The 27,890-nt window shown below is 35.6% G+C and overlaps 1 protein-coding gene across 1 annotated transcript; it reads left to right on the top strand.

Annotated features, from left to right (window-relative positions):
- The first annotated feature begins 935 nt into the window (after positions 1-935).
- Positions 936-21,193, top strand: LOC139126481 (porphobilinogen deaminase-like). Its single transcript, XM_070692538.1, has 9 exons — positions 936-1,146; positions 5,068-5,140; positions 6,825-7,008; positions 8,313-8,390; positions 8,797-8,872; positions 9,668-9,781; positions 16,192-16,404; positions 17,794-17,892; positions 20,423-21,193. The coding sequence occupies exons 1-9, from the start codon at positions 1,102-1,104 to the stop codon at positions 20,690-20,692; spliced, it is 1,152 nt and encodes a 383-aa protein (XP_070548639.1). The 5' UTR covers positions 936-1,101; the 3' UTR covers positions 20,693-21,193.
- Positions 21,194-27,890: the final 6,697 nt, after the last annotated feature.

Here is a 27,890-nt window from a genome sequence, read left to right on the forward strand (position 1 = left end):
TGAGAACATCACTGATGTCATCAGAAGAAATGATTGGTATCCTACATCAGGGCTGTCGATGTTTTTCAAAATAGAAGGGTACAAGTGAAAGAACAGGAGGGTACTGCCTTATGCGGAGTGAAGCGGAGCAAGGCGCACGCGCAAGCGCACGCGGAGGGAGGCCAGGAGGGGGGTGTCCCCCCTCCTGAAGCTGAAGCTTTTCTAATTATTCATCTTCAATTGGTGGCCTGTGGTGGCACTTTTGAGGGCAATTTACTGTCAAGTTTATTTTAACTGAAGTATCAAAAGTAACATGAAATTGAATCTTGTGAAATAAATTATGAAAGACAAACAGAAGTACTTCATAGTTTATATGTTTATTGATACACCAGGTTATTATTATTTGCATACAAATTCTGTTGAATTACAACCTGCTTAATAAAGATCATAATCTGAAAATCTTCCTCAATGAGACCACTTCAGACGAGTTCTTGTTTTCAGTTGCTGAAAACTACAGTGATAGTAGCTGTAACTTTTGACAATTTTTCAGTGTTTTTGTTTGTGTATTTATTTCAGTTCCTCGTTTAATAAATTCTAAGTTATTGTTCCTCAAGCTTGAAATGGTTTATGCTTTATAAAACTCCAGAGCTACTGCTTGATTTTTATTGATGCTGCAGAGTGCTTCGAACAATTGCCAAGATTTTTTTTTTCCGAGTCGCAATGGTCCATAATTGTTTTTCCATCAGCCACTTAAAGCCAGATTTTTTTTTCGAGCAACTCCACCTGGCATCTTTTTTTTCCCCCAAATCTTCCAAGCCCCCCCCCCCCCGGATATCAAATGGTCCACCCCTTATTCTTTCAAGTTTCACTTTCTCGATTCAATGTAAACGTGGATGTGGTGCATGTTGCGTGCCACACTCCAAACAGTGGCATGGCGGCGCTCTCACTTCCGTTTCACTTCTAATGCTGACTTCTACAGGTGTCAAAGGTCATGAAAACTCACGTGGATCAAATGATAGACGTTTCGCGGTGTAGAGTCTTGTAACGCAGCTGTTGCGAACATCGAAGGTTCAGCAAAAGAAAATCACACGTCTGTGTTTATGACTTCAACATCCAGTGAAAATGAGTGACGACAAAGTCGTGCGAGTTGGGTCGCGCAAAAGTCAGGTTAGTCTTACGTGTCAATCGGCAGATCGATTGTTGCTGCAACTCAAGTTGTTCCGCAAGCTGCAAAATTGTAGCGCTACGGTGAGGGGGTCGGTGATTTTTGTGGAGGGACCCAGAGGGACCGTGGTTTTTGCGACTTCGCTACTGGTACGGTGAGCGAAGTCGCAAAATCCAAAAATCACCGACCGCCGCGCCCAACCGTAGCGCTACAATTTTGCAGCTAAAGTTCCGCGTTACTTAGATGTATAAGAATTTGCAATACTTTAAAGTGCATGATTGTATTGTGCCATGAGAACTTCATTGAGTTGTATCAGCGTTGATCGCGATATCAGGTTTGTTACTAAATATAGCTGCACACGCGCGACTTTCGGACAACGCTGCCTGAAGTTCGGACACATTTTGTTGTTGCATGACATGACCGTCTGTTGTTGCAGCTTGTTGTCTGAGCCATAAATTCATACGAATAAGTGTGACTTTTAGTTACCATTATAACACTAGCAGGTTTTATTTTTCCTCGTTTATGCGGAAAATGCGGACATATATTTACTTTATTATGCATATTAGTGAGAGAAAACATGACGTCATTTGCGATCAGCGCTATTGGTAAAATTACAGAGTGGTTCATGACTCTCGGTCTCCAAACCAGCCTCCGCCAAAATATGTTTGGTAAAATTTAAATAGTAGTGCTGATGCTTTCAATAGTGTGATGAGTAATCAAGATTTTAAAAATATGTTTGACAAGTTTTTTGAAATATGATGAAGGTTTTGTTGATATGAACTCAGCAGCTATCACCTTAACTACACTTTTTTCTAAAGAAGCCAGAGAAAGTCTAAAAATTAAGTACAGCAATCCTGGAAAATAGAAGAAAAGAAATCAGTGGTTTAACCTAGATTGTAATAATTTACGCAAAGAACTAAAGATTGCTATGAAAGCTTTTCATAAGAATCCCAATGATCATTATTCAAGATGCAATTATTTCAGTTTGAGAAAAATATATAAAAAACTTCTGAAATTTACTAAAAAACAGTATAGCAGATCTTTAATAGACAGGTTAGAATCAACAAATAATGACTCAACTGAGTATTGGAATATTTTGAAGAATCTTCGTTCCAAATCAGGGGCATCTGTAGATTATAAGGTCTGGGTAAAATATTTTTAAGTCACTTTACAATTCATCAACAACTGTCAATGACAATGTTATTTCAAACGAACTAAATGATCTATATGCCAATCAAACACAGGGAGTTATTGGTTGCTATAAAACAATCAAAAAATCTTAAAGCGCCAGGAGTGATCATACTATTGATGAGCTGAGATTAATCTTTGCAGAACATGGTCTACCTGAGCAGTTAGTTTCAGACAATGGTCCACAATTCACATCTGATGAATTTGGATTGTTTATGAAAAAGAATGGCATTCAGCATGTTAAAGTAGCTCCATATCACCCGGCATCTAACGGCGCTGCTGAAAGAGCAGTGAGGCTGGTAAAGGAAGCCTTCACTAAACAAGTCTTAGCAGGAGATGCGTCTTTGTCTCTAAAATGTAGAATTGGTAAATTTCTGTTTAGATACAGAACTACACCTCACAGTACAACAGGTGTAAGTCCAGCTGAGTTAATGTGTAAGTGTCAGTTTCGTACTAGATTGCAATTGTGTGAAAATATGCTGAATCTAAAGCTGTGTTTAAAACTTTTTGATTGTTCGATTGTCCCAATTCTACAAAATTACAAGTGTGGATAACTGCCTTGAAAGTATTTGTATATCATATCTAAGGTTTATTGTAGGAGTAAGTAAACGCACCCCTTTTGAGGGCATTAGATCTGAGCTAGGCCGATCCCCTTGTAAAATTAAGCTCAATATGTCTGTGATAAGATATTGGTGTAGATTAAATAACCATTATTGATCAACAGCCTGAATTTCCTTCTGTCAAGAAGACTGCAATGATCTGAAGTTTGATTTTAGGTCATTTTCTAGCTGAAAGTGCAACCAAGTGAATCATATGCAACAAAGTGACAAAAGCTTACATTTCTGAAATCTGGGTTGAAATGATGAAAGCCGTGTCATAAATGAGCCGATTGCATATGATTTTCAAGAAACATTGCCTGGCTATCAATGACAGTTCACAATATGATCAGGACAAATGTTCCTCATAATTGATGATTTTCTGCACTAATTAGTGTATTTGGGAAAACCCACATATTTTGAAACAAAATGGTTGTAGAGAAAAGAGGGCCAACAAAATAATCCAGTATATACTTTTGTTGGTTGCAAGGATGATCTACATGGCAAAACTCTCGGTCCTGCGGGAAAACATTTGGTCTGAGATAGCAGGACTGACATTAACTTAAAATGCTACAGCTAGCAGCTTATAAAACTGTAAAAGTTGTCATTCAAAATGAAAAGACAGGGCTCAAAATTAGCGGTAGTCCCGCGTCCACAGACTACCAACTTTTCCCTAGGGCTACCAAAACGAATGAAATGGTAGCCCACACGGACTTCCAAAGCCTGGGACATGAAATTACTTAATTGGCGACATGATGTTGATCGCCGTGAGATGACCGACGCTCATACAGTCAACCCAGCTAGACACAGAAAGGACATGTCGAATTTGTTGCGACAAACTTTCAATAAAATATCATTTATATCTGAACTGATGTACTTGGATAACAGGCTCGGGAAATGATGGCCAATGAAATTCATTTTCATAGTTACTTAATCACAATTTATCAATCACAATTAAACACAAAATTATTCAAACTGCAAAGAAAAAGCTGTCGGGCCATCCACAAATTACGCTTTCCGAAGTGTACGAGATCATCCCATGATATGCTGGGGAAATATAGTCAAAATTGCCACGAAAGTATTAGGAACATGACTGTATCAAGTTGTCATCCTGAAATTCATAGCCAATCTATTTTAGCCATGTTATGTTTACACATGCTGAGTGAAGAGTCGTTGTCATTGCAAACATCAAAATTTGCATATAAGCTCTGCGTATCATATGTGAATAGGTCGTCAAACTTTGAGACGTCACCGTTGTCTACTGCACTTGCTATACTCCCAAGGCTATGATCTGTAGGTATTGATGTCAAATGACTAGAAAATTCACTTACTGGATAGAGTCATGCAAAATAAACCGTTCATTGTCTAAATATAAATAAAAATATCCTTTACAAAAAACCCTTCCTCATTCATGCATGGGCTACCAGACCTTGTCACTGGGCTACCAACTTCAGAAAATGGTAGCCCAATGGGACTACCAGGGAAAAAAGTTAATTTTGAGCCCTGAAAGACTATGGCAGGAGGTAAGACCTGGTGTGGGTAGGCCGTGTCTTACATAATTGCCTTGGCCTCTGTCCGAGATTTATGACACTATTTTACTATTAGCAGTCTTTATGAGTGACAGGATGTTCAACAAATGATTTATGCATGGAAAGGTCACAGAATAATTTATGCATGGAAAGGTCACAATAATTTATACTTGGAAAAGTCACAATAATTTATGCATGGAAAGGTCACAGAGCATAAAGTTATCTCTACCGGAAAGGTTTACCTATTAATAGAGTTGCCATAGGGGAGGGAGACCTATTTTTAACAAGGAGGGGGAAAAGTGTAACAATTTTAATGGTACTTCACTTCAACCACATTAGACCTCAGTTGTTAATATTTCAAAATTTTTTGTAGCTAAAAAGATTCTCCTTCTGTTCAAAGTTCTCATTGCAAATATCCACATTGATAGACATTGATGTTTCATACTTTAAACCTCATTCTTCTGATAATTTGTTTTCAAGTAAACGTAATACAAGTTGTGCTGCCATAAATTGAAAGTTTTCATAGTTTTCCAGATGTTGCTGTAATATCCTGGATTGAGCTTCCATCTATTAATGCAATGTACTTCAATTTCACCAATCTATCTTTCAGTTGGCATTGATTCAAACCAACAAAGTTGTTGCCATTTTGCAAGACCTTCATCCTAATACAAAATTTGACATAGGTAAGTGTACTGCTTCTTTCACAGTAAGCTGTTTCATTCTTCTATGGAAATTACAGTTTGATGTCGTATTGTAGTCTTTTCAATCATTTTATTCTGTGCATATTACCAATGATTTACAACAGGAACAATGACACTTAATGATATACATATTGTTGCCAAATACTTTGATGAATTTCATGTATCAGTTACTGTTATGCATGTGTGGGGTTTAATACTTTATTGTTTTTGATACTTTATATGTTGACTGCAATTCTAGTAGGCCATATATATATGTAACCCCCACCCCACCCCAGTAGGTGATCTGGAGTGTAATATTGCAAGCAAGAGAAATGTAATTTGACTGTAGGCTTGATGAGGCAGCTTACTATACTACTAACAGTAGTAGAATGATTTTAAGTAGTTTTGATTTTAACAACAAAATTATAAATCAGTCATTGGGCATAGCAAAGTTCCAATTAGGTCTCTATGGCAGGGAAGAGTTTTCTATTTTTCAGTGTATTTTAGCATTTCTACAGTAAACTTTATAAAAATACTGCATCCGACAGACAGGGTGGGCCTAAAAGCATACCAAGGAAGATCACTCACAATGAATGAATGAAGTAGTTTAGTTGTGATTTTCTTTGAAATGTCTCAGCAAAAGTTTGCTTTGAGTCAGTCCTAACACAAACTAGAGGATTGTGCAGACAATCTGGACTTTGGAAAGATTGTGAGATAGTTACATGTGCTCAATGTTATTTTAAGCTGTAGTATTCTGAACTAACTGTGATTTGGCGGATAGTCTGGACAATACAGCACATAATCTTTACAAATATAGTTTGATGAAAAGATTAGTTCTGTACTTCAAAAAAAAATAATACAAATGTTTTGAGTCAGTGAGACACTTGTGTGAATACTGTTGAACAAATAGATAGTGAACAATTGACACTATTTGTGATCAAAGATGAACACTTGACTGAAACAAGAATCAGGGCTTCTACATTTCGTTAAATAGGTGTTGTAAATCATTCCTATGTAATACCCAGAATGCATTTTTTTAACTGAAAACAAATCTATTAGATCGAGAGACTGACAATGGGAGATGAGCATCTGTCATCATAAATCATATTGTTTATAGATTCATAACAAGACACAAATTTACATAGCTACATTCATCTGGAGATCAAGTATTTACCATTCATCTGCCTTCCCATCCTGTAACAAATCTGATCAATCATGACTTCTTAAATTTGTTCTGTTATGCTCAAAAATATGATAGGTTTGTTTGTAATCCTAGCTCTTTCACTAAAAGGATCCAGTGATGATTGGATTTATAATGCAAATTTATTTTCTCCACAGCTCACAAGATTAAGCTTCCAATACAACAATGTATTAAAAAGAGGTGTTCACATGTAGGTGTAATGCTGACATGTAACAAAGTGCCAACAACAAGTTAACTGTGTTGAATTGTAATTGTACAGGGCATACCGAACATCTTACAGCTATTAACATTTTCAGCCATTCACAGGACCCTGTTATTTTTTCAAATGCGACCTTTTGCAAGCAAACATTTAAGAAATGCTGTCATGGCTACTCCATATTGATGTTTGCAAGGGTTAGAAACAAACATTCCTTCTTTGATGTTACCATACTGAATACAAAAATTGTTTTCAATGTCAAGCTGTAACCATTTATAACTGTGTTTCAGTGTCCATGTCAACCACTGGTGATAAAATTTTAGACAAAGCATTATCTAAGATAGGTGAGAAGAATCTATTCACAAAGGAATTGGAATTGGCTCTGGAAGATGGAAGAGTTGATATGGTCGTACATTCACTGAAAGATCTACCATCAACTCTACCCAAAGGAATGGTGATTGCTGCTGTCTGCAAGTACGTTATTCCATAGATACTAAGGATTTCATTTATAATCATTATTATTCTTTTTGATCATTTGTTTGTCCCTATTCTGACCTATGGTTGTGAAATTTGGGGAATGAAGTTAATGATAAGAGTAATTCCTTAAATGCTGTTAGCTTTTCTTTTTACAGATATTTACTGGGAGTTTCTAAACAATATGCTCCCCAGGCAGATATTATAGGTGAACTTGGTAGATACATGTATCCTATCAAAATTGTCATAGTCAAACGCATGTTAAAATATTAGCATAGTTTAGTTATCAGTGATGACATTCTGTTACGTTCAGCGTATCTTTCTGCAAGATATCATTCAAAGTGGTTTGAGTTCATTCAAAACATACTAGATACTTATAGCGAGAGTAATATTTGGTCAGCTGTTTGTAACATTAATGCCACTATTAAAATTGTCCAGAATAACTTGCGCAAGCATTATCAAGTTTCTTGGTATAGTGATTTACCCAATGATAATAAGACTCTTGGGAAGGGAAATAATATAAGCTCAGAATGACAGAGAATTTAAAACTAAGTTTGGTTTAGAAAATTACTTACTGGATATCAAGAACTTAAGCTGTAGAAAATTGGTCACAAAACTTCGTATTTCTGATCACTGTTTACAAATTGAGTTGGGCAGAAGGTCAAAACCAAGAATTCCGTCTGAATCCAGATTTTGTAAGTTTTGTAAGTCTTCCGTCGAGGATGAATTTCACTGTTTAATGAAATGTCAAAAAGATAATAGTGGTAGAGAAGTTCTCTTTTCTGCAATGAAGTTGTATTATCCAATATTTGATATTGTAAATGAAAGAGATAAGTTTACATTTTAACTTCAGATGATACGCTGTCTCTCATGAAATATATTACACACACTACGGTATGTTACCCCCAGCAGCTGCAGGTAAAGACACAGACAACAATGTTTATGCAATGTTTAGTTTTGTTCTTGCTATACGGCACTTTCTTAAGTGTGTTGTTATGCAATAAAGTGATTAAAGTGATTATTATTCAACAACTTTTTCTGAAACATGTTCTAACTGAAAAAGGCAATCATTTGAAATTACTGATTAGGTCTGTACTCTAGCAAATTTTACGCTTATTCAATCACTTGTTATACATGGCTAGATTTTCTCAAATGTAATCATTCATTACAATTCATTACCATTAACTTGCTATGACAGTCAGTATCTACAAGGTATGAAAACTACAGGGAAAAAACATTGCTTTTCAGTATAGTGTGATTGCTATTCTGTTGTAGTATACCATTTGTATTTGCATTTCATTTAGGAGAGATGACCCCCATGATGCAGTTGTTCTGCATGCAAAGCATGCTGGGAAAAGGTTGGAAGACCTTCCACAGGACAGGTCAGTCTGTATCTGTGCACTGGAAATTTAACAAAGATGGTGAAATGACTGTTCTGTCAAAGTCCCTGACATATGAACTCAAGTACAACCTCATTCAGTTGACTGTATTCTGGTATTTGTGTGCAGTTCTTTACCTGCAACTCTCTCACTTTATATCCATTACTGTCTCTCATCATTATTTTAAGTCGCTACCTATATTCTTTCCTTTTCAAGTTTTGAACCAATTCCTCTATAAAATGCAAAAATGCATCATAATTAACATGCCAGGATAACCTCTCTCTGCAATGGTTTTGCTTTTCACACTAGGAGAGACCAGTGCTATATGATGATAACAGGCTATGAAGGCTGATTTACTGATTTAGGTAGATCATTCATGATAATATATCCGCTCTGGTTTATGTTTCAGTGTCATTGGTACTAGTTCGCTACGAAGAATAGCTCAGCTTCGAAGGAAATATCCTCACCTTAAATTTAAAGATGTTGTATCCTTAAGGTTAATGCTTAGTGCAGTTGTTTCAGTTAGCAATTACACACTGACAATTTAATCAAGATAATTTAGGATCAAAATGGCAGTGCTTTTGTATGTTTTGCATACTTTCAAACATAGATCTCAATTGTCCTTTCTAAATGTATATTTCAACTGTCTATAGCTCATGAATACTGCTATTCATGTCATTAAAATTCTACATATCTAGTATGTTTGTGTCACATAATTGCTTGATCCAAGTCAACGCAATCAACCTACATTGTAGCTGTTCATATCCAGAATGTAAAGAAATGCGCAACCTTGCCATTTGTCAAAAAAAAAAAAAAAAAAAATATATTTCTACTTATTCCCTTTCTTCAACATCATTCAAGCCATTCCTGCTCATTGATATTTTTTATCAAGGTTTATCTTTCAAACAAAGAAATATTTTCCAGAGATAACTACTTCCCATAGCTGTTTCAGCATTATTGAATTCTGTGCTCAGCATCCAATGCAAACTTACAAACATTCCTCACTTCTTTTCAGTGTTGCCCCCACTGTAGAATATAAGTCCAGTGTTTTTGCTAAGGTTGGGGAATGTTGGTAAATGATTTGGGAACCCTGGAAACATGGCTGCTGTCCCCTAAACCGATTACATTGGTATACCAAGGGAACCCTGATAGAATGACAGGGGAACCCCAGTAACATTTACTGTTTACAGTCCTTAGCAGAAACACTGTATAGTGACACTGACAGCTATACAAAGAAGTTACGACAGTGTTGCATTTATTTCTTTAACCATGGAATACAGCGTGGTAATCTAAATACAAGACTACGAAAACTTGATGAAGATAATGTATACAGTGCTTTAATTCTAGCTAAAGCTGGATTAGAGCGAATGGGATGGAAAGAAAGAATTAGTTTTGTAAGTACAGTGGCAAAGTGATTGTTTCTTTCATGACGTTGGGGAGTTTCAAAGTATATTACCAAGTCATTCACTATTCTTTTTTCAGATTCTGTATAACTGTTGTTTTTATTCTTAGCTTGATTACCTGTAATAGCATAATCATTCTACTTTTCAATTATTTTATGTCATTCCAAGCAATGACAATTGAGTGTCATTCCATGCAGTGACAGTGAGATGTTATTCTCTGCAATTACAGTGAGATATTATTCTATGCAGTGACAGTGAGATGTTATTCTATGCAGTGACAGTGAGATAGTATTCTATGCAATGACAGTGAGATGGTATTCTATGCAATGACAGTGAGATGGTATTCTATGCAATGACAGTGAGATGATATGCAGTGAGAGTGAGATATTCTATGCAGTGACAGTAAGATGGTATTCTATGCAATGACAGTGAGATGTTATTCTATGCAATGACAGTGAGATGGTATTCTATGCAATATGACAGTGAGATGGTGTTCTATGCAATGACAGTGAGATGGTATTCATGCAATATGACAGTGAGATGGTATTCTATGCAATGACAGTGTGATGTTATTCTATGCAATCAGGGAAAGACACTAAGGGTTGTCCGATTGCCCGGGGCAAGTGAAAGTCGCGTTCGGGCAAGTGAACCTCCGATGCCACTTGCCCGACGGGACAAGTGAAAAAAATAATACCTAGAAATTGAATTCACGAGAGCGATTTTCTGGTGACGGAACACGGACTATAAACAACAAAAAATAATCATAATATGTCATTGTGAACATTTCCATAATATTTTTCATAAAATTGCATGAAGAGTTGTTGAAAAGAATCATGTAATCTCTTTCAATAAAATGCAGTTCAAACAATACCACCAGTTACCGTACGCTGATTTTGCATATGAGAAAGCTGTTCAGCTGGTGGAGCGTACGTTCACCAAAGTTCATTGCATTGACTGTGAGGTTACGGTGTCTCACAATATATCGATACGGTAAAAAAAGAAACACACAGCGGTTTTTGTGCTTTGTATGAACGTTTATAATGATGTAAAAATAAAGTCCAGTGGTGAAAAATCACCACAAAAAAGGGACTTTTACTAAAACGTACTCTTCAATGTTAACTTGTTGAGTGACAGTGAGTGGCATCCTGGCAAGACCGCATGCAATGAAAGTCATGAGCAAGCTTTGGTGTCAACGGGTCCAGTCTTTGAATTTTCAATGAACACTGACTTAATTTTCAGGTCAATAAGCCAAAAGTTACTTGTCCGTGGCGACCGATCTCTCTGTTTGTGAATTTTCCCATTCTAAAATGACTGTCAAGAAGCAATTGGAGCGAGTTTGACATCGAGAAATTCAGCTTGCACATTGAAAACCACCGACGCCTTAGGTTGTTGGTTTAAATTCTATTTAGTCTGCGCATGAGCACTAAAAAGACCACCTAGGTTATTAGAAAAACATAGGATACTGGTATAGTGCAATGGTAATCCAAACTTCATAGGGCTTGTGTATGATATAAGCGCAGTAAAAACATGACAAAGAAGTACATTATTTTTCAGAAGCTTAAAAACATTCCTTTATAGCTGCAGATTTTATTCTTTCTGTATAGATAAGTTAAAACTTTTAACTGCAAAAATACCTTGAAGGTACAATTAAAATGGCTGTTATTATTTGTACATTAAGCCCTGGCAAGAAAGTAAACATGCAAACATATGAACTGTTAGAATTTTTTCTATGAATATGAAAGCCCCACTAGCTGTAAATCTTGAAATTTGTTGACCTAAAAAAGGCTTCCTATTTTCTCTGGTTTTCTTTAAATTCTACCCATTTACAGGATATAGTCTTTTACAGCTTTACAAAACATAGTGAAAAATTGGACAAGTAAATTTACATTTTAACCATTATTTTGATTTCCCACCATACTACAAAGAAAACAAAGCATTTTTGTCCCAGTTGAAAACATTAAACACTATGCATTACATTGGACTACTCTGTTGTTTCCGTGAATATTCAAATGCATAAATGCACGGTGTACACTGTTTTTGCTATATTTGCATGGGTGCCATTTAACGTTTGGGCACACATTTATTATTTTTCTTGTTCGAAATTGCACATGCAGTCTCACTGGGCAGTAAACAATACTTGTATTCCAACCCCCCAAAGAGCACATTCCCAAAAACTTGTTTTAGTTCAGAAGTAAAATCACATAAAAAATGCTAAATGATACAGCTAGTGGGGCTTTAATAATTAATTTAATATAAATGAGCCATCCAGCACTCTTAGAAGTGTGAGGAGAACCCTTTGAGAATGTCTGACATTATCTCATGATAACATGATAATTTTCAAAATAAAGTGCGTGAAATGAAAAAACCAGTGTTTGAGCTTTTTTCAAACACGTAAATTAAACTGGGCAAGTGGTTTTTCAATTCGGGCAAGTGAACCGAACCCCCAACTTGCCCGAAGGGCAAGTGGATAAAAAAATAAGTGTCTTTCCCTGGCAATGACAGTGAGATGGTATTCTATGCAATGACAGTGATTCTATGCAATGACAGTGAGATGGTATTCTATGCAATGACAGTGAGATGGTATTCTATGCAATGACAGTGTGATGTTATTCTATGCAATGACAGTGAGATGTTATTCTATTCAATGACAGTGAGATGGTATTCTATGCAATGGCAGTGTGATGTTATTCTATGCAATGACAGTGAGATGGTATTCTATGCAATGACAGTGAGATGGTATTTTATGCAATGACAGTTAGATGTTATTCTATGCAATGACAGTGAGATGTTATTCTATGCAATGACAGTGAGATGGTATTCTATGCAATGACAGTTAGATGTTATTCTATGCAATGACAGTGAGATGGTATTCTATGCAATGACAGTGAGATGATATTATATGCAGTGACAGTGAGATATTCTATGCAATGACAGTGAGATGGTATTCTATGCAATGACAGTGAGATGTTATTCTATGCAATGACAGTGAGATGGTATTCTATGTAATATGACAGTGAGATGGTGTTACATGCAATGACAGTGAGATGGTATTCCGTGCAATATGACAGTGAGATGTTATTCTATGCAATGACAGTGAGATGTTATTCTATGCAATGACAGTGAGATGGTATTCTATGCAATGGCAGTGTGATGTTATTCTATGCAATGACAGTGAGATGGTATTTTATGCAATGACAGTTAGATGTTATTCTATGCAATGACAGTGAGATGGTATTCCATGCAATATGACAGTGAGATGGTATTCTATGCAATGACAGGGTGATGTTATTCTATGCAATGACAGTGAGATGGTATTCTATGCAATGACAGTGAGATGGTATTTTATGCAATGACAGTTAGATGTTATTCTATGCAATGACAGTGAGATGGTATTCTATGCAATGACAGTGAGATGGTATTCTATGCAATGACAGTGTGATGTTATTCTATGCAATGACAGTGAGATGTTATTCTATGCAATGACAGTGAGATGTTATTCTATGCAATGACAGTTAGATGTTATTCTATGCAATGACAGTGAGATGGTATTCCATGCAATATGACAGTGAGATGGTGTTATATGCAATGACATTGTGATGTTATTCTATGCAATGACAGTGAGATGTTATTCTATGCAGTGACAGTGAGATGGTATCCTATGGAATGACAGTGAGATGGTATTCTATGCAATGACAGTTAGATGTTATTCTATGCAATGACAAAATAGAGAAAAAACCAAAAGTATACAAGAGTAGATCAAATTGTATAAGCTTACATGCAGGTAAAGCTGGTATAACATACTAGTGAAGTGTCCCGTTATTTATGGACAACCAATGTAAGCAGACTAAGAGCAATGTATTGGGGAGTTGTTTGTGACAGAGGAGTAAAGAAACATAATGTACTGTAGTTTTACTTGAGTAACAAGAAGGACATCAGAGCAACTGCCATAGATTGAAACCTTGGCATATGATGTAAGGCTTTGTTGGTTGTGTAAAATGTGTATTTATATATGATGCAAGTCAAATTCCATTTCAAAAACGACACATAATAGCATACTACAAAACATCAAGTTACCATCAAGTTATCATATACCCATGCCACATCACCTCATCACCTCATCCAAGTGATGTTCAACGTAAAATATCAGCAGTGATATTTTACGTTAAACATCAAGATGTGCACAATAAACGTCGTTGGTTTTGGAGTATTCCCGAACTACATGTGCACTTTGCTGGTAAACAACGTAAACAATCAAAATGGCTGCAGTTCTCCGCCTGTGAAGCCATGTCACCAACGTAAAAATTTGAAGGGATTTGAAGAACATTGATATTTTGGGTTGCTAAATACGGAAATTACATGTTGAGTCATGCAGTGTTTTTCCATGTTGTTTTCTGTTTAAGTTCTTGTAGTTTTAGCTCCGCTGTCAGCGACGCGGAGCTTATCAAATAGGTTCATTTTGGGAAGACTGCATTAACTTGCATGGTACCTGAAACCCGAGTCCTTGCCTGACTAACTCGGGTGACAAACAGAAGACTTTTAATCCCCAAGGTGTGAATGTTCCATTGTTATGTTTATCTAATCCAGCTGGTGCCATTGTAGTGCCATTGTAGGAAAGGCAGGTCTGTGAAATTGATCCTCTAGGGAAGTATTCCTAAGTTAATGGAGCTTTCCCGTAATGTGATTTTCCGTTGGCGTCCGTCGGCGTCCGTCAACAATTGCCTTCTCCTCTGAAACCACAAGTCCGATTGCTTTGAAATTATATATGCAGTTCACTTGGGGTGATCTCACTTAAGTTTGTTCAAATCGTGGTGAAATTTGCATATTTGTATTTTTGGGGCATTTTTTGCTGTTTTTGGTAAAAAAATCTTCTCTGAAACCGCTTGTCCGATTCCTTTGAAATTTGATATGCAGTTTACTTAGGGTGACTTCAGTCAGATTTTTTCAAATCGTGGTGAAATTTGCATATTTGTATTTTTAAGGCAATTTTTGTCGTTTTTGGTAAAAAAAATTTTAAAAATCTTCTTCTTCAAAACGACCAGTCAGATAGCTTGATATTTGATACATATGTCCCTGGGGATGATCTATTTCAGATTTGTTCAAATTGTGCAGAAATATGCAAATTTGCATTTTTAAAGCAATTTTTGCCATTTTTGGTCAAAAAATGTATTTCTCAAAATGTATTGGCCTGATAGCTTTGAAATTTGGTATACAGGTTTCTATAGATGAACTAAGTAATATATGTTGAATTTCTGATGATATCTATAATTTTGTATTTTTGGGGTAATTTTTGCCATTTTTGGTCAAAAAATGTGTATTTCCAAAACTACTCATCTGATAGCTTTGCAACTTGGTATACAGGTAAACTAAATGATATTTATTGAAATTATGATGAAATCTGCAATTTTATAATTTTTGGGCAATTTGTGCCATTTTCGGTCAAAAAATGTATTTCTCAAAAAGTACTGGTCTGATACCTTTGAAATTTGATACACAGGTTTCTACAGATGAACTTAGTAATATATTGAGTTTCTGATGAAATCTGTAATTTTGTATTTTTGGGGCCATTTTTTGCCATTTTTGGTCAAAAAATGTGTATTTCCAAAACTACTCATCTGATAGCTTTGAAATTTGGTATACAGGTTCCTACAGATGAACTAAATTTGATATTTTGAAATTATGATGAAATCTGCAATTTTTATTTTGGGGGGCAATTATTTGCCATTTTTGGTCAGAAAATTTTATTCTCACAAAAACTACTCGTCAGATAGCTTTGGTTGGCATGTTTCTTATGGATGATCCGATGTAATATATTCAAATTACAATGAATCTTCAATTGTGTATTTTTGCAGCTATTTTAGCCACTTTTTTTCTGGCCACTGAAATAAGCTATCGAAGATTTCCACCTTCTTCATCAACATGTGTCAAAAATAGTTATTCTCTACATAAACACAGCGGAGCTATATCGGCTGTTAGGTCGCTTGTTTTAGACAAGCTCCAGCAAACATTCTGCCATTTGCATGGCATGGTCTACCTCCAAACAGGTAGCAAGTGTATGGCATGACAGCGTTGCCACGCGTGCCACACCTGTTGACACAGCAACTCTCAGTGTAAACAAACAAAATGGCGGCCCCTCTCCGTGTCGTACGACGATTGAGTGCGGTTGAAATCAGGAGAGATTTAAAGCAAAGGATAGTTTTTGATCGGTTACACCTGCCCCTGAATTCTTTCTTCTTGGGGTTCATTAAGATATGGAAGGTGCTACTTTCTTGCAATGATTCAACCAGTTATGAAAGAAACCCCAGATCACTTTCCTATGCAGCCAAATTCAATAGTTGTGATTATTTTAAATGGCTAAACGCTGACTATTTTCGTTATTTTTTCGTTCTGTTTTTTGTCTTCAGGTCTTGGATCCTTCAATTTGTATGTATGCTGTCAGTCAAGGTGCATTAGCTGTTGAGGTTAGAGATGATGACCTTCAAATTATCTCACTGTTATCAAAACTACATGACAAAGAAACTGTACTAAGATGTGTTTGTGAAAGGTCTTTTCTACGACAACTTGAAGGAGGATGCAGTGCCCCCGTAGCAATCCATAGTGTGATTACAGATGATAAAGTAAGTCATCAATTGAATGTGAAATATATGGCATTTAGAAGTATGTCTAACAACCTAAAATGTTATTTAGATAACAATGTACTTCTCTCAGTATCAGCATATGTATAAACCCCTCCCATCCAGTTGGGTCAGGCTCTGAGTTACCATGTGGATGCAGATATCTAAATTTTTTTTTAACTTGCTCAGATTGCTGTTCAATTTGGTTTTGCATGCTCTTGGTTATTTTTCATCATGATATTGTACTTTTAAAGAATTGTTTGTCATTGTCTTTTACGAATTCTTTGTTTAATTCTTTGAAATTTGATTGGCAAGGTCCTAAAATACATATGCATATCTTTGCTACAGGCTAAATGATAGGTGTGTGTTGGACTTTTCATGATTTAGCTATGACACTGCCATCCTTGTTAAATAACTTAGGCAGTTTTGTGTATACCATTGGTATGTAAGTGTGGCAGCATTGTTAACACTGCCACTTTAGTCGTCATGGTTTTAACAACCGGTTTATTAGAAACCAATGACAGCCCAACACTATAGCTGCTCAAACGTGAGCACAGTGTCCCTGATGCTATATTTTATAGTTAATGGTTGGTGTACACTCCACAAGCTGTGCTCTCACTTGCCCTTGTAGCATTTGTAAATTTCAACAGAAAATGAAAAATTTTGAAAAATAATGTAATGATCAAAGATTCATGAATATCTTTATTAATTTTAAACAATAAGTATCAGTTAAGATCATGAATCTTGGAGAAATACTTGTCATAGCCATGTCTTATCTTTCAAAAACTATCCTGGCCCTTTGTCTGCCTTTGATTGACAGCAAAGTACGTTGGCATGGAGCTATCACGTGATAGCAATGGACTTTGACCAGGGCAAAAATGAGCAATGCACAAAAATGTTTCAAATTCCGGGGTCATATAGTCAGATACTGGTGAGGTTTGTGTTAGGGTAGTTTTGAGACACCCAAACATGTCAACATTGTGAATGGACAGTAGCAGTGGATCGAGGGAAATGGGCAGTTACAAATACTTTATAGTATCCTCGCCAGAGAAAGAACAAGGCTCAAAATGGCAACTGATATGAAAAAACAGTAAATAAGTACACCAACACAGCTGAGAAGGGAATAAAGATTGTCAAATCATGGTCTGGACCATGGTCAAACAAAGTACTGCAAAAGTTTTTGTCAGTGCATGGAGGTAAATGGTAGCCAGACTCCATTGTACAAGTAGAAGATTGGCTGGGAAACTTAGTCAACATAATTTGCTTTTACGAATTTTTTCCAAACCCAATAATAATGATGGTGTGCATATTTATCTGTTCATTGTTGTTTTTGATGATCATCACTGCCAGTGTCTCATGCAGTGTACCACGCCAATAAAATTTGATGTTCAGTTGACATTAACAGGAGCTGCATTGAGTCTCGATGGATCAGAATGTATCAAGAGTTCAATGTCAACAACAATTCCAAATCATCAAGATACAAAGAAAAAGGTATGTTAAAGAAATCTGATTTCATCAGTCAGTTTTAATAAATAAATTATGGCAGGTCTTGTGGCAAGTTAGACAAGTAAATATGCATGATCCTCAAACTTTAGATTGACAAGGAAATCCTAAACTGGTATTGCCTGATTCATAGCAAAATCACTCCTTAACTAGTACAAAAGCTTTATAATGTGTGATGATTGCAGTCTTGCTTTCAACAGCACAAAACTTCTTATCTTAGTCAAAGTCATGTTTTATAAAAGCTCAATCGCTAAATTTAGTATGTGCATAGTTTAACACCTATATTCTATTGTACTGCTTAATTCAGTGGAAACATTTATGGATCACTCTAAGCCATGCACAATCAAGGCTATATCTATCCTCCTTGCATCTTGTAAAATACAAGTGTCAGTACAATAAATTCCACGGGGGGGTTTAAGAAAATTGGTTTTTAAAACATTGATGAAAGATTCTTGTATTTGAAAAAATTTTTAATATTTGTGAAAGATCCATTAGCTGTAACTTTGGTCATTTTTAGCTACTATAGACTATAGTCTATAGAAGCTATTGGGATGGGTATCCGTCCGGCGTCAGTCTGTATGTATGTATGTATGTATGTATGTATGTATGTATGTATGTATGTATGTCCGTTTGTGAGGCGTCCGTCCACTCAAATATCTTGAGAACCGCAGTACTTACTGATTTGATATTTGTTGTGTAGATTAAAAATATTTTGAGAAACTTTTTTTAAAAAATTTTTGATATTGTTGAAAATAGGCAAATTAATGCCAAAAAAGGCGTTTTTGGCAAAAAATCTTTACTTCATAACCGCTAGTCAGACAGCTTTGTTATTTGGTGTACAGGTCCCTAGGGATAACCCAACTTAGATTTGTTCAAATTGTGATGAAATATGCAAATGTGTATTTTTAAGGAATTTTTTTGTCATTTTTGGTCAAAATTTGACTTACACTGTATGTGATTCTTGTACTGTATAAACCCTATCAATTCACCCAGAAAAAAATAATTAATATGATTTTAAATAATTGAATTAATTAGGAAATCATCAAAGCCAAAATAATTTTAGTGTAGAATTATCAGAAAGTTCAACTTTTTTTGACAGTTCACAGTGAAGTGGCTTACCATCTTGGAGGATTAAAACATGTAAAGGCAACTTTGCTGAATCCCAACTTTGACATATTCTGAACCGTCATTTATTGTGTCCTGTATGTTATCTAAAAGAAATTGCTTATAATAGTTTGTCATGATAGGGTGGTCAAATAAATGGAGATAGAGAAAGTTCTAATTTCCATTTATGGTTGACTTGGTAAGGATAAAATAAAATTACTTTTTGAGGAAAAAAATAGAGTTGTCAATTAAAAGAGTGGTCAAAGTGATAGGGTTTTTATGGTAAAGCTGGGCTGTAAGATTCCTCATGTGCTATTTATAGCAATCATGCAATCTGTGTAAACAGTGCAATGAAAGTGTTACATGATTCCTTATAATGCTTTTGATGACCTTGAACTTCTTAAGTTTCAAACATTTGTCTCTTCAGTGTACTTTCTCTGAGTACGTACAGTCTCAACTTATTCAACAGAACTTACTTACAATGTTAATTTGAAAGTTAAAATGAAAATACTGATAATACATGTGTCAATGTGCCACAAAAAGTTCTTCTCTACATAACACAGCAGAGCTCTGTCAACTGTTGAGTCACTTGTTTTTTCAAAACCGCTAGTCAGACAGCTTTAATATTTGGTTTACAAGTCCCTAGGATGACCTTAGTGAGATAATTTCATACAGTCAGGAAATACTTAAGTTTGTATCCATGTCTATAGTAGCTTCAGGGACTTTGGCCCTATGTTTTTATTTTGTTTGTTTCTGTGTATCATCTGCAGTTTCTGGTGTGAATCCCGAACCATGGAGAAATTCCTAATATTAGGTCATAAATATACCTTATATGCGTATAATCTGCATTGTTATTGTTTAAATTTTGTATTCAGGTCTGGATGAGAATACATTTATCAACAATAACAATGGTCATTTCACATATACAGGCTGTGTTTGCAAGCAAGACACCAGGCATTGGTCATGATGATTGGATTATAGTAAAATTCTGTAGTTGATACATTGAAACAGAGTAGTGAAAAATTAGTCAACAGTTACAGCTAATGTCCCTTTAAGTATCTCACCAAATCACATGCAAAAGTAATGTGATCACCAAAACCAACTTTTGTAGCATGTACATATGTATTAAAGCAATCAAGCCCATGATTCCTGAAATTTCAAGAGTTTCCGGGATTTGCCTCATATACTACATTTTATGTTTTCAACTGTGTCATGTTCATTTGAACAGATTACCTCTTTACCCAACTACATACCAACACAGGAAATGTTAATGTTGGGGTTGTTAGTTTGCATTCTAACAAGAGTATTACTGACATCAAGCCAGCCTGTGCCAATTGATCCTATACACTCATATTGCCTGTTGGAGCTAAAAATCAGTATAATTAAACTTGTCATATTCTTCTTACGGCTACAGGAATCAACAATGTCCAAACAATATTCATGCATCGTGGCTGATAGTGTATCCCAGGATGCATTACAGGCTGCAGAGGTTCTTGGAATTGAACTTGCAAAGAAGCTTCAGAATGATGGTGCAACTGAAATATTGCGTGTTGCCAGAGCAACTATAGCTAGAGAGGTTGAACAAACAAGTCAGAAGAGAAAAGCAGAAAGTGATGCAAAAGAAACATCAGAGAGTGCCTGCAAATATCAAGCTGTTCATTCAACAATAAATAAGACTCAATAGTAATAGACAAAATTTGTTGTGATTACACCCCTGATCTTATGATGCCTTTAACTTTCAAATAGAGTTAAACCTGTCAAATGCAGACACTCATGAATGTCTATTGTTTTGTGGAATCTGTAATTGAAAAACTCATTGATCTATGTGAGCGTAGGCAATATTCCATTAAGCTGAATGGCTCATTGACAATGCAATGCACCCTTGCAAAGTAAACACACCCTCTTTGCAATGAAACTGTAGTTTACTTTCTGTTTATGGGCTTTCTTTAAAAGTTCATTTGTGCCGCTAACAATTAATTATGTACATCTTGCCACCTTCATCTGAAAGACACCATGCAGATGTGTAATATGATGACAATATTGCATCTTTCTCAATATCAGCACTTTACAGTACAGATGAGATTAAGCACTTAAGAGTATGAATGAGATAGTAAGCACTTGACAGTACAAAGAGATTGGTAATGAATAAACGCAAAGAACCCTTCCACAAAGTTTGTAAAGTGAATGGCTTGAGGCAGTGATTGTTAATTGAACAAGACTTGCGTACTGGAATTAGATCAAAGACAGACTGTCATTTTCCAAGCAAAGGTACGTGAAGCTGACTCAGAAAAACTCAAGAATATTGTAAAAAGCAAAGCTTTCATGGACAATTATTCTTATTTACCTTCTTGTCAAAGCCTTTCTAAATATGTAAAATTCATGACATATAAATCAGAAAATAAGTGCAGACTAATGTTTGACAGTGGTCTCTATGGCGATATTGCTAATATTCCAGTATTATTAGAGAAATCTATTTTTGGTATTCTCCTTTAGTAATAAAGTCAGAGGTGCCAGTTCAATCAAAAATGTGTCAGGTTAATTATAAACCGTTGATATCCAATGTCAGCGATCATTTAGCTCCTGTTTGCTAAGTTTGTCTATAGCCTAAAGAATTATTTGTATGAGCAGGGACATCCGTACAAAATATGTCTTTGTCTGTCTATATATGGTATGCATGCATGCATGCATGCATGTATGTATGTAAAGATTTATGTATATATAGAGCTATGTTGATAGATCTATATATAGATCTACGCATGTATAGATCCCAATCTGATTAAAATCAGATGTAGAGTACGGCGACGTCTACTTATGCGTACGCGGTATTCTCTTGCTGTTGCCTCTCACTACAGCAAGAGAATACCACGTACGCTAAGTAGACGTCACCGTGCTCTACTTCTGATTTTAATCACATTGGTATAGATCCATGGATGAATGTATGTATAGATCTATATGTGGAGAGATGTATGGGTAGATGAATGTTTAGATAGATAGATAGATGGATGAATGAACCTTTACGTTGCCTTCATCCATCACATTAAGCAGTCTTATCCTATAGCCTTGTTTTTGCAATGTATTGTGGTCATTGTGCAGTGTAGTTGCTGACATATGTCCTGACTGAATAACTATGGAACATTCCATTTACAGGCTATGTTGACAAGTTGAATTTTGAGGTGTATTTCTACATGATGTTTTTGAACAAAAGAACTATTTCATAAACATGACAAGAGTTCATGAAAGAGTATTTAAGCTTACTCTTTTATCGGCCAGACAAAATAAATGTAAATCATTTCTTTTGGTATGTACATGTTGTATAATGAACACTAGTTAATTGTCAAGAAGTTCTATATGCTCAGTCTATGACCTTAGGATCTGTGGTATGATCAATACCTGTAGCAAAATTCATCAGATCTGATGCTTCAAGTTTATCATCATGCATGACAGTATTCAAAGTGATACAGCAGTTTCATGTAATGATACTACTGCTCATTTGATATATAACAGCATGGGGATTGGATAGGAATTGGCTCATTGGTTTTCCTCTTTGTCTTGTTTGTTTTTGTTTTCAACTTGAGCAGGACCAAGACCAAAACAAGGGACAGGACAAATAATGCGCCAAAGAGTCAATTAATCCTTATAACTGATTTTAATAAGATTTGGGACAAGTAGAACTCTATTACGACGGACTATTTGAAGAAAACGAACAGTAAACTTTATTTGACCACGGCAGGCACATTCATGTCTCTAGTCACTATAGCATTAGCCTGTCAACTGTCTTTTTAAAACCTACATAACTCTCATTAAGCTAACAATACAGAATCTAAGCCTCAAAATTGTGAGAGACATTCAAGTTGTCAACTGTAGTTTAAATAAAGTTTTTATTTGCCGGAATAGGGGTTGATATTAGAAAGAAAATACTTTTGCAGCCTTGTTAGGGGCCACTTGGCCCAGACTTTGGTAGATCGCAGGACAATTCAAACGAAAAAATAAGAACATAATTTTCTGTCAAATCGGTACTAACAAAATACTGTTGTTCAAAATAAAAATTTTTACCAAGTGATGGTTCAAAAGTCACGGGCTTGAAAAATAATAGTTTAACATCACAAAAGCATAAAAATGGGTAAAACTCTATATCAAGACGTGTCATAGACCTATATACAGTGAAAAGGGTTTTTTCAGCAACATGCCTTACCTGTTAAAGATAAGCTTATAGAGGCAGTGAATAGTGGATTTTTTCAACATCAAAGCAAACTTTTTATGATTGTTACGACATTGAATGTAATAGCACCTCCCTTCCCTCTCCTGTTGATCAGTTGGTCGATCCCAAACGGCAAATATTTAGTTAAGATGAAAACTCACTCAGACAATAATTATTAGGGGCCACTTGGCCCAGACTTTTGTACACATGTATCGGGGGGGGGGGGGGGGACAATTCAAACAACGATCATTGACAACAAAAAAGTTGTAGGTGTTAATTACCGTAATCCAAATACTCCGTGTACTTAATTCATTGACAGTTTTGAAGAATGCCTCGACCAGATGTCAACCAAAGCGAGGGATTGTATTATTCTTGGCGATGTAAACATTGACACATCTGTTGAGTCTCCATCTGCTACTCAATACGTCACACTTTTGAATATGTACAATTTTAAGTAATTGACACCCCTACTAGAGTCACGAACACTTCAAGTACTGCCATTGATCATCTGATAACAAATATGACGGATTGTTTCATTGATTGTGGCGTTGTACTCTCTGATATTTCTGATCACTACCCTATCTTTTGTATTTTTAAACACCTCAATCATGTGTTAAGACCGTATCATAGAACTAAGAAATATGATTTTAGGAACTACGATAAAAATCTTTTCTTGGCTGATTTGAGTGATGTATCCTGGCAGTCTGTGTACGAATGCGAGGATCCAACTGATGCATATGCAAATTTCCATAGCATCTTTTATGACGTTACGCAGAGACACCTCCAGGTGATTTCAGTTCGTAACAGGCAACAATGTATCAAAAAACCGTGGCTTTCTAAGGGTTTGCTTGAGTCCATCAACACGAAACATAAATTGTTTAGTAAAATGAAAAATAATTCTTATAATGAAAATGTTAAAAATAAGTACACATTATACAGAAATCTACTGACGAAGCTACTTAAAAATCAGCAAAGAAAAAATATTATACCAGTCTTGTAATTGGTGCAATTGGTAACACCAACAAGACATGGAAAGTTTTACATGAAATTTTGAACAATTCCCGTACAAAACGTACCCCAGACAAATTGCATACAAATAGACCCGACCAGCCTTGTCTGTCGGATGGTGTTGGTATTGCTGAAGAGTTTAATGAGTATTTTACCAGTGTGGGGCCAAATCTTGCTGAGAAAATTCGTAACAACGGGGATTTTCGTCAATATCTAAAAGGCGACCATCTTAATTCTTTTTTCTTTCGCCCGGTCTCTGAAAATGATGTGTTCAATGAAATTAGGAAGATTGACCCCAATAAATCCATCGGGCAAGATATGATTCACCCTTGGCTTGTAAACCATGCAGCATATAGTATTTGTTATCCACTGGCACATGTAACAAATTGTTCTTTAAGCCAAGGCGTCTTTCCAAACGACTTAAAAGTCGCCAAAGTCATACCAGTCTATAAAAACGGCTCTGTTACGAATGTTGGAAATTATCGGCCTATCTCTGTTTTACCAAGTCTTCAGTAAAATAGTTGAATCTGTTGAACCAACTCATCACTTACCTGGAGAAGTATGATATTCTTCTCAAGACTCAATTTGGTTTTCGCAAAAAAACATGTTACAAAACTTGCCTTGGCCGATTTGATCTTTGATATAATGGAAAAACTTGACAATGGTTTCACAACTTTTGGGATTTTTATTGACCTTAGAAAGACTTCTGATACAATTAATCATGACATTATGTTACAAAAATTAGACTATTATGGTATAAGGGGGTCGCCTTTACACTGGTTCAAAAGCCATCTTTCAGAACGTAAACAAACCGTCAATATAAGCAATGTATTTTCGTCATATAGGTCAATTGAATGTGGTGTTCCACAAGGGTCTATTGTGGTCCTATTTTATTTTTGTCATATATAAACGATATCGTAAATTCCACTGATACATTCGATTTTCGTCTATTTGCTGACGATACAAATATGTTCAAATTTATTAAAAACACAAGTGTCATCAACCTTGACCAGATTAATGTTGACTTTCAGAAGGCTTGTGACTGGTGCAGTGCAAATAAGCTCACTGTTAATGTAGAAAAAACAAATTTTACGTTAATTAAAACACCCCAAAGGCAGGTAAATACAGAGGGCAGCTTGAGTGTTGATGGAAATTGGGTAGTGAATGTATCGTCGACAAATTATCTGGGGGTAATTTTAGACCAGCACTTGACTTGGAAGGCTCACACTGATAAAGTTAGAAAATAAATCGCCCCAATGGTTGGAATTATTTCTAAAATTCGTCATATCGTCCCCAACGAAATTTTGCTCTTGCTTTATAATTCCATGATTTTAACCCATATTTGTTACTGTATTGAGATCTGGGGGAATACATTCAGTTCTTTACTCCAACCTATCCTAATTTTACAGAAAAGTTGTCCGCGCCTTATTACATTCTCTGCTGCGCGAGCTTATACCGCCCCTCTATTTGAGCTACTGGGAATTCTTGATGTCTATAAGCAATGTGAATTCAATACTTGTTCTTTTATCATTGTCATTTCTCACATTCGGTATATCGTAACCTTGATCCAGTGCCTCATAGTTATTCAACACGTCTTAAAACTGGTGAAAACTTCTATATTCCTAAGGTTAATCGAACTTTGAGTCAACACAATTTGAAATATGCTGCAACTATGCTATGGAACAAACTTCCAGATTCTATAAAAAAGTTCTGAAAGCATTTCAAACGTCAGTTAAAAGGTTGGCTACTTGCCTGTTGATACTACTTTTCCCAAAAAGTCGTGGGTTTATTTTTCGGTCACGTTATCTTTTTGTTTTCTGATCTGTCCCATATCATTTGTTTCTCGTAATATATTTTTGATCTGTACCTGATTTGAAATATAGTTTGCAATTATTGCTATAGGTTTTTCTGTCCATATCCGCAGATGTACACCTTATGTAATCTATATAGTATAAACATTAGGGGCCACAACTCGACAAGTTCATAAGAACTATGGTAGTAGTAGTATTTTATTGCATTATAAGGCCTCCGGCCCATATGCAAAGGAGTTACAAGTCAAAATTTACATATCAAACAGAAGTTAATAATTTAAAGTGAATTAATTAGATACAATTTGAAATTTCTCACACAGGATTGTTGATATTTAAATTACAAAGAAAATCTTTTCGAATTTGGCAAGCCTTTAAAAGAAAGATGCCCAATTTACGTATAGTTCTCTCATCACGAGAGCGTAATAACTGCTGAAACTTACAAAGGTTTGGATGAATGAAAATATCTTCAGGTATATAAATTGACCTAAACTCATGATACGCAGGGCATTCCAGCAGAAAATGAAATTCGTCTTCAACTTTACCAGAATTGCACACTTCGCAAAACCTTTCAGTTGAGATAATCCCATCATGTCTGCCCTTTTCTATATTTAAAGGAAGGCAAGAACATCGGAAACAAGCGATTGTTTGGCGAATTTTAAAATTCAAATTTAAATTAAATATTTTTCTGGTTCAATAGCACTTTTAAACCCTATATACGTACGCATTTTCGGTCTTTTGATAATATTTCCACTCCATTGTTGTTTACAAACGTCTTTTACTCTGAGTTCGAATTCGCTCAAAATCTTTCCTTGTTTCCAACTTCCTGCGCCAACCAAACAAAACCAAAACCATACGAGTACAAAATATGTTTTAAAGAAGAAACCCAGTTATGTCTACCTAATAAATCAAGTCGATAAAGCATTACATACGCTTGATGTGGTAATCTTGAACGTGGTAACTCAATTAATCTTAACCAAATTTTACACATCTTTTCAAAGAAGACACAAAAATTGGTAATCTACCACATTCACCAACTATTGCTTCGCTCGTTGTATTTGGTGGTAAACCCAAAAATAACCTGCACCATTTTCTTTGTATTTGTTCGAGCTTATCAAATTTCTGAAACCCCCAAATTTCTGAAGCGTATAACATGACTGGCAGGATCGTTGAATCAAATAACATAAAATGTGTATGAAAAGAAAACCCCCCAACTTTTTTACTGGCGGCAGATAAAACAGACAATGCTTTGTTAGCTTGCTCTGCAAGCGTGCAGACCGCTTTGCCCCATCTATTCTTGATGACAATATAAGCCCTAAATATTTATAATAAGTTACAACTTCTAAATATCGACCATTAAAACCCACTTTTCTGAACGTGCTCTATGACCCCCATTCCGGAATACAATAACTTTTGTCTTATTTATATTTACACTCATCTCCCATTTTCTGCAAAATTCCCCTAAAATATTGATCAACCTCTGTAAATTTACAACAGAGTCGGCAAATATTGTGACATCGTCAGCATACAGCAATGCAAATAAATTATAAATATCCTGTGTTAACTGAATTCCAATTTCGCCAGAATTAATCAACATGACGTTCAACTCTTCAATGAAGAAAGTAAATAATACAGGACTTAACATACAACCCTGTCTCACCCCAACTGGACAATCAAAATAATTTGAAAGCTTGGAACCAGACTTAACACATGACTTTACATTGGAGTACATAGAACTTAAGATGTTAAACATTTTACTAGAAATACCAAGATGAAAGAGTTTGTACAAAAGCAGAGAATGATTCACACGGTCAAATGCTTTGAAAAATCCACAAAGAGACAATAGAATTTACCTCCCCTCACACTCA

The sequence above is a fragment of the Ptychodera flava genome (assembly GCF_041260155.1).
Source record: "Ptychodera flava strain L36383 chromosome 3 unlocalized genomic scaffold, AS_Pfla_20210202 Scaffold_27__1_contigs__length_13241970_pilon, whole genome shotgun sequence".
Taxonomy (NCBI): Eukaryota; Metazoa; Hemichordata; class Enteropneusta; family Ptychoderidae; genus Ptychodera; species Ptychodera flava.